The sequence below is a fragment of the Camarhynchus parvulus genome, chromosome 2 (genome assembly GCF_901933205.1).
Source record: "Camarhynchus parvulus chromosome 2, STF_HiC, whole genome shotgun sequence".
NCBI classification, from domain to species: domain Eukaryota; kingdom Metazoa; phylum Chordata; class Aves; order Passeriformes; family Thraupidae; genus Camarhynchus; species Camarhynchus parvulus.
The window spans coordinates 23,101,638-23,110,116 of record NC_044572.1 but is presented as its reverse complement, the minus strand read 5'-3'; the positions used below and the strand labels follow the sequence as shown (position 1 = coordinate 23,110,116).

Sequence of the window (8,479 nt, the reverse complement as noted above, 5' to 3'; positions counted from 1 at the left end):
ATGCCCTGTCAGAGATCTTGAGTAGTTTACATTACTTCTTTTGAAGGATTAATCTAGACTGGCCCAGAGATAAAAACCAAAATGCACAATGAATTCCTACACTGAATTCCAGCTTGTTACTGTGAACTCAACATAAGAAAAGAAAAAAGGAATCCCACACATCTTGTAGTATATACACTGCTTTCACACAGTATGAGTTAGAGGAATACGTAAAGGGACAAGCTACTTTTGTACAAAACCTCAATTTATTTCAGAGAAATTAAAAATATGGTATTTAATATATATAAATTTCTATTCCTCTATAAATATAGATGATCTTGTGATAATGAACAGAAATAAATGCATACCAAATTAAAATAATTTTGCATTTCAGGGTATGGTAGCCATAGATAATGTTTATGAACCTAAATACAGGCATTTGTAATATAAAAAAAAGTTTAAAACAATACAATCAGGAGAGAAGCATTCTGCTGTTTTTCATACAGAGGTCTACATATTCAAATGCATCTGTTGAAAGTTACAATTTCGTCTTTAACTTTTTTAACGTATTAGAAGCACAGTCCCACACACCCAGGAGTACACAAGGCAGCTGATATACTGCACACATGGTATTTTATCCTTGCAGTATGCAATGTTATTTCTGTACCGAAAAAAGAGGGGAAAAAAGACAGCAGAGGCTCTTTCAGGTCTCACATCTCACCAGAATGCTTAAGCATTCTGCTTTACTGTTTTCCTTTCCATTGTTTTTACTACTGGCAAAAATCATCACACCCTCATAATGTGTAATGATTTAAATCTCAATGAATTAAAATTCAGAGGAATGGCAATGGCTCCAATGTTTCCCATATGAAGAGCCGGTGTATGAATATAACTAGGGGGCAGGGAGGAAACAAACAAAAGCCCCAAACTGAATGCTGCGTTTTATTCCGATGAGGTTCTTTTCACGGAGCCCGTATTTCCTGATCCTGCTGACCCCAGCCGGCAGCAGCCCGGCGGGAGGGACCGGGGCAGGCGGCGGTAGGAGCACCCGCGGGGCGCCCCCGCACTGGAAAGTGGGCTTAGAAAAAAACGCCAGCAGGAGGGAATTTCGGTGTGTTTCTGCCGCCATCCACCTCCTGAGCCATCGGAGGTGCTACAGGTGCAGGCGGTGCGAATGAACCCCAACCCGTACACCGAACCGGGCCAACCGCTCCCGAGCCATGCGCGGCACGGCCGGACCCGGCACCCCCGGCGGGCGGCGGCCGCCCCGGCCCCGGGCACCGCGAGGGGCTCTCCCCGCTCACAGCGGCCCGCCCCGAGCACGGCTGCTCTTTGTACCCCCAGAAAGGCCCGGCGGGGGCCAGCGGGGCCGGGGCTCGGCGCAGCGCCGCTCCTGCGCCATGCCCGGGCACTTCTCCGTTCTCCCCGTACGGGACCGGGCGGGGTCGGTGCTCCCAGACGGGGCCGGGGCCGGGGCCGCGGCGGGAAGCGGCGCTCCTCCCTCCCCGTCCCCACCTCCACGCTACCGCGGGCGGACCGGGACCGGGACCGGGACCGGGACCGGGACCGGGACCGGGACCGGGACCGGGACCAGGACCCAGCCCGGGTCAGGAGGCGCCCCCGGCCGCAGCCCGCTCCGCGCCCTCCTGCTCATGCAGCTGAAATTCCAAGCAAAGCCATTACAAAACCTGTGTGGGGGAGAAGAAGGGGATTTGTTTTCGATTCTTTTACCGGCAGCTTTACCCATCCTTCCCTACGAAATAAAAATCCAAAGCCTTTTTTTCCTTTAAATTAAAAAAAAAAAAAAAAAAAGCGGGGGTGATAAGCAAGGACGTAAAATCCGCAAACGGGTTAGAAGTGTCCTAAATAATTAAAAAAAAAAGTGAGTTTTTTTGTAATTTAAATACAAATATACTTACAAAATCTTACAGAGGCTATTTACATCCCTCTCCCCCAACCTGACAGTGCGTTCAGCTCCTACAGGAGACAGCCCGAGCAGCACAGGGTGGGCAGAGCCCGGAGATCCCAGCACTGGGGCCCCCTAGCTCGTCCTCCGCTCCCCGCCGCCTGCGGAAGCCATTCGCAGTCCCAAAAGTTTGCCCAGGCTGGATAAGGAGCTGCTTCCCGAGGCAGAGCCTCAGTCCTCCGCCTGCCCGCATCTCCCTAGCCTGGCAAGCAGAGATCTCAGACCGTGGTCTCGCCCTGCTTGCTGTTGGTGAGCCTGGTGTAAAACTTCCTCCAGGAGTTCAGGGTTTTCCCAGACCAGATCCAGAAGCCCGAGGTGATGCCCACGATTAAGGTCATGAGATACTTGATCATGAAGACAGTGAAGTCGGGGCTCATGGGCGGGTGGTGGCCGCTGTGGTTGTTGGGGCAGGGAATGGCATAACTCTTACAGCTCTGCGTGACCCAGCTCCTCTCCCACTGTTCCCTAAAAGCTTGCTCGTAAAAATAGCAGGCAATGACGATGGTGGCCGGCACCGTGTAGAGGACGCTGAAGATGCCTATCCTCACCATGAGCTTCTCCAGCTTTTCTGTCTTGGTGCCGTCATGCTTCATGATGGTCCGGATCCTGAAGAGGGACACAAAGCCAGCCAGCAGGAAAGAGGTGCCGATGAACAGGTAGACGAACAAGGGGGCCAGCACGAAGCCCCTCAGGGCATCCACGTTGTTGATGCCCACAAAGCAGACGCCGCTGAGGACGTCGCCATCCACTTGTCCCAGGGCAAGGATGGTGATGGTCTTGATGGCCGGCACGGCCCAGGCGGCCAGATGAAAGTACTGGGAGTTGGCCTCAATGGCCTCATGGCCCCACTTCATGCCAGCAGCAAGGAACCAGGTGAGGGAGAGGATGACCCACCAGATGGAGCTGGCCATGCCGAAGAAGTAGAGCATCATGAAGAGGATGGTGCAGCCCTCCCGCTTCGTGCCCTGTGCCACGGTGCGGGAGCCGTCCTCGGCAAAGCGCTCGTTGCAGACCACCCTCTCCTCCAGGAGGAAGCCGGCGATGTAGGCCACGGCCACCGCCGTGTAGCAGCCTGAGAGGAAGATGATGGGCCGCTCAGGGTAGCTGAATCGCTTCATGTCCACCAAGTAGGTGAGGACGGTGAAGAGGGTAGAGGCACAGCAGAGCACGGACCAGATGCCGATCCAGGTGCGGGAGAAGCGCAGCTCCTCGGGCCCGAAGTACATGAGCCCGTAGAGGCGGCCGGGCTCGCAGGGCGCCCCGCAGTCCTTCTCTCCCAGGAAGCGGTAGTTCAGGTAGGAGGGCACCTTCAGCGCCCGCGGGCAGGTGAAGCGCCCGCGGGGCTCGCCGGGCCCCGGCCCCGCCGCCGGCGCCCCCGCGGTGCGGGTTGCTGGTCCAGCTCTCGGGGCGCAGGGCGGGCGTGGGGGTGCCGCGCTCGGAGGCGTTCTGCCCCACGCAGAGCTCGCCAGCCCCGTGCACCGGGAACTTTTCGCAGCGCAGCGTGTCGGGCCACTGGAAGCCGAACTTGTTCATGAGGGCCTCGCAGCCCTGGCGGGCCCGCTCGCAGAGGGAGCGGCAGGGCGGCAGGGCCTGCTCCAGCACGGTGCACACCGGCGCGTACATAGAGCACAGGAAGAACTTGAGCTCGGCCGAGCACTGCACCTTCACCAGCGGGTAGAACTGGTGCACCTCCAGCCCCGCGTCCTCCTGGTTGGTGTGGCCCAGCAGGTTGGGCATGATGGTCTGGTTGTAGGCGATGTCAGTGCAGAGAGGGATGGAGATGGGCTGGCAGTAGCCGTGGTCAGGGATGGAGATGCCCCGCTCGCCGTTGTACTGCGACGCCGGCAGCTGCCCCCCGGCCGGGAGCGCCGCCGCCCACAGCAGCACCAGCAGCAGCGGCAGCCGCGGGCACCGGCCGCTGCCAACTTCCCCGCCGCCGCTCACCGCCGGCCCGCGCCGCTCGGCCATGCTCAGTCGGTGCCGCCTGCCCTGCCGGGCTCCCGCCGCCCCCGCCGCCGCCGCCGCCGCCGCCGCCGCCGCTGCTCCTCCCGGCCCGAACTTGCGACTCATGAAGGGAGCGGCGGGCAGGGACAGGGCAGCTCCGGCCGCCACTCACGCGGCCGCGGAGCGCAGCGCGCAGCTCTGGCCGCACCGGCGGCAGCGTCCTCCGCGCCTCCGACTACGGCCGCCGCCGCCGCCTCCGCCGCCGCCGCCTGACCATTTGTGCCGGCCCCTCGAGCCCGCGCCCCTCGCCTCGCCGCGCCGCGCTCCCTCCGACCGGTTTCCAGGCGCCCCGCAGTCTGCTTCACCGGAGGGGAGGAGCCTTGAAACCGACGCCGAACTTTCCTGCGTAAGGGACCGTCTCCCAACGCCTCAGCCGGGGGCGGGCGCAGGCGGGCCGGGGCTGCCCCGCGCCGCGCACAAAGGCGGCGGGGGCGGCGCTGGGGAAGGGGCCCCGCCGCGGGGCGGTGATCGGGGGGACGGGGCCGTGCCGAGTCGGTCGGCAGCGCGCCGGCCCCGGCTGTCCCGAGGCTGTTTTTGGATTCCCCGCTGATGACGATTGTTGGAGCTGTTGAGCGGCGCACCCGGACTGGGCCGGAGCCCGTCACCCCCGGTGCCCCCCGCCATGCAAGCGGCCGGGATAATCCCGGGCGGGGAAATCGATGTTTGGCACACAGCAAAGGGCAGGATTGCAGCAGGGATCCGCGGCAGTGCCGGGACTCTGCTGCGGGGAGCAGTGCAGTGGGGGGGTCTCTGCAGCTCTGAAAGGTGGGAGACATGCTGCGGTCACCTGAGGCGCGGGCAGGAGACGCAGCTCCGTGCAGGCACACACCGCGATGTCGCACATGGCACGCACGGTGACACTGGAGTGGCTAAAACACGCCTCTCTCCAGAGACACAAAGTAACTCGCTACCGAGCTATTGCCAGCGTGTTATCTGCGCCTTCCTCCCAGCGCGTCCGCAGCAGCAGCCCGACGCACGAAATAATCCCAATAGGGCTTTCCCATTTTCCTTCCTCCCTCTGCGTGGTGGGCAACTATTCCGGTGCGACCCAAATCGAATGCTGTGTGACATGCAATACCTCCCGTCAGGTTCTTTTGAAACTTCTTGCTATATTCTGGGGAGGGGGTGAACGGGCATACAGTGACCGCCAGCAGTAGCCATTTTTGCATGCCTGAAGCCCCATTGCACAAACAGAATGGAGGTCCTGTTGGCTCTCCCGAAATGCATCGCCCAGAAAAACGATGAAGGCTGAATAGGGGGATTTACTGTACTCATTGGAACTGAATAAGAATAATAAAGTGTGCTCCTGGAGAGAAGAACCCTGCCCTGTTCTCCAGACATTCAGTAATTAAGGCTCTCCGTCGTGTGTGCAAATGTTTTCATGTTTGTCTGAAGGTTCATTCTACCATTCGGGGCTGAACCAGGCATGGAACTTCTCCCACCAGCTGTCTTCCTTCTCTGCAGCATGCTCCCCCCTTTCCGCCTTACATGTTAATTGAACTCCAAAAATCCATTAGTAGTAAGACAGCTCCAGCATTTATTTCTAGCTGTCAGAGGTGGCAAGGGTTAATAAAAGACATCCGTATTTCTTGGATAGCTACAGATAAAATTTGGACCATGCTATTTAGGCCACTTTCTTTCTCCCAGCAGAACTGTCCCACATTCAAACTAATTAATAGCAAAATCTGTGCTGTGTAACGACTGCAGGAGTGGGATCATGTTTAGAAATTGCACATCCTTAAAAATGTCGATTGCTGATGTCCTTGTTTCCTGAGGTTCATTGAGTTCTGTCAAGAACTGTCTTCTCAGAGGACCACAGTTCAAAAATGATATGCACAAATACCTTTTTCCATCTTCTGCTGAACAGTTTGATTCCTTAAATATTGTATCGTATTTAGTTTGAAGCTACAGATTTTTCTCTTCAGATCTACATCTGTAATTAAAACTATTAACTTCTTTCTAGCACAAATATTCAGCCCTAAATAGCAGTATTGTTTCTCTGTTTATCCGAAAAAGACTGAACACTGGATATTTAGATCAAAATAAGTATTATCTATGCTTTTTCTCATAGACAATGAGTGTGAATTTATGACTAGTCTTGGGAAGCCTCCTTGGCTTTCTACCTGTCCTCTTTAGACCTGGGGACACATCACACAGTCCAGGAGAGGTAATTAAGATGCCCAAATGCATCATCAGTTGATTGAAATTCTACCTACTGTGGTCGGCATTTGAAATATTAAGGAAACATTTCTCAAACCGAAAACCGCAATCTCTAACAACCTAGAAGATTGTTCTAGTGTATACAGATAAGGTTTGTACATGTACATGATAGATTTTTTCAGACCAACTAGTACAGAAGGAAAACTAGACACATTTTTGGATTAACAAGCTAATTTTTTTTTTTTTGGTTCTGAAGCAGTAACTATCTAAATGCAGTAATTAGCTAAAAGCTTGAGAAAAACTACTTCAAGTTCAGATGTATCAGTAAGACCAGCTCAGAAAGAATAAGTGGAAATGGGGTGGAGGTGGTATTGTGGGGAGAAGAACAAGGGTCGAGAGCTGGTAAGTTCAGGAAAGTTTCTAGGACTTGCTCATTTTAACTGTGTAGTGATTTTTCACAGAACAGAAGAAAATCCTGTGTGGAAAGAATCTTCCCAGAAGCACTTGTCCTACATTTCAAACACCCCAAACCACAAAACTCATCATTAAAGCATAATCCTTTGTGGCCCAAAACACCAGATCAGTTTAAACCATGCCTGAGCAAGAAGTGCAAGATGTGTTTTGATGCCCATCCACTACTACAGCAGTGAACAGCCCCTGCCACCAAATCACCAGCATACCCACAGATATTCTCCCACTCCTGTCGGACCTGATCCTTGAGGGAAGCTACAGAACTTGGCTCACAGAAGTGCACATGGGGACTAGGTTTCCTAACTCTGCCCAAAACGTTGGACTCAGTAGAGATCCTGGTCTGATAGTACATTATAATTTCCTTCAACTTATAACACTGCCCCCTCCCATTTACCCCTCTCCAAATCAACAGACTGTAATTGTCTCTTATTTCTGCTTAGCTAATAAATGCTATTTTTTCCCATCATTAACATCATCCTCTCTATTCTAAAGCTACCATCTTCTTCCTTTCAGAGCTGGCTTAATTAATAAATATCTTAGGAAATTGTAAGCAATTGCTCTTAACTGAAAGGTGATTTTAACCCACAGAAAAGTGTGACCAAAAGTCTGTCTTACTTTTCCATGTATATGTCTTGGCCTACACAAAATATAGAACTTCGTCATGCAAGCCCAGTACTGCATATCGTATCCACAGGAATTTAGTCCTGTGTGTCTCCCTTGTTCTTTTAATGATTCCTTAGGTGTCCATCATAGGTGACAGTTGGAGAGAGGAGACTGGACTGGATGCCACCTTTGCTCGGGTCAGTGTGACAGTAACCATGTTCTCACGAAGACACACTGTGTATTTCTTAAAGCACAGGCACTCTTCCCCCTTGCCATGGAAAGACAATCTTCCATTCTAAAAGAAACAAAAATTTGGGCATTAAGTAATAATAAAAATGAATTTCAGCTTTTACTTCAAAACAATATCCAGATGTTACTAGGTGTAGTAGCCATTAGGGGAACTTAGGACTCTGGTAGGTAGGCAGAGTATGAGATTTGGTCTCTTGCATTCTTTATATACCAATGCTATCCTCAGAGTGCTGGTTTGTGCTTGCTTTACTTGTTATGGGAGATAGGGGATTGTCTGAAAAAAAAGTAGTTATGTAAATCATTAATTTTGTAAAGAAACAAAGCAAAAACTCATCACAGGATTTTCTTGTTTTCCTCTATGTGATTGGCAGAAATAGGATAGAGTGAATGCTTCCATCCCACAGCACTTAAGGAAAACTTGTTTCCCTAGAGGAAATTATTCAGCTTTATCTCACAGACATATGTTACATACAGAGAAGCACAAATGTTTACGTAGGAAGGCTAGTGAGTACCCAAATGAATAAAATGTAAACCAAGATGATAACATAAATTATGTTTGTCCACCAATTTAAAGCAAAAGTTATGCTTAATTAATTAGGTTTTCAGTTGACTTATGGTTTCATTATTTAGATGTCATATAAAGGGTTAAAAGTAAGATTGTTATAATTCAGTGGGATAAATTAAAAGTTGGTTTTTGCCTCATGTTGAGCATGAATCTTGTCTGATAAGAACACTTAATATTTTTTGTGTGCAGAGCAATTAGTTCTGTATGGAAAGAAAGCATTTTTGAGATTTGGATAGATAGAGGCATTAAAATCTGTAATCTGTGATGGGCAGCAATGTGTATACTAAATTAATGAAGTTTCTTGGGAGTTTCCAAATGAGACAGCACAGATTCGCATCTCAGGTGGGTCTTATTTCACCTCTGAGTACTGGCAGTACACATCACATCAAGTCCTCACAATGCACAGACAGGGACACTCGCTGAAAAATCACTGCAAGGATTCTAAAAGCAGTGAAATGAAGGAGAATCAGTACAAAGATTCT

At 51.6% G+C, this 8,479-nt stretch overlaps 2 protein-coding genes across 2 annotated transcripts in view; both read right to left on the bottom strand.

The window, feature by feature from the left end:
- Window positions 1-232: 232 nt before the first annotated feature.
- FZD1 (frizzled class receptor 1) lies at window positions 233-4,316 on the bottom strand. The gene is given in 2 exon segments (XM_030971741.1): window positions 233-3,294; window positions 3,296-4,316. Coding segments are annotated over 2 exon segments (1,851 nt in total). The 5' UTR covers window positions 4,016-4,316; the 3' UTR covers window positions 233-2,163.
- Window positions 4,317-7,012: 2,696 nt separating this feature from the next.
- CDK14 (cyclin dependent kinase 14) overlaps window positions 7,013-8,479 on the bottom strand; it is a 345,182-nt gene continuing 343,715 nt past the window's right edge. The window contains exon 15 of the mRNA XM_030944179.1: window positions 7,013-7,478. The gene's annotated coding sequence lies outside the window, so the exon portion shown is untranslated. The remainder of the gene's footprint in view (window positions 7,479-8,479) is intronic.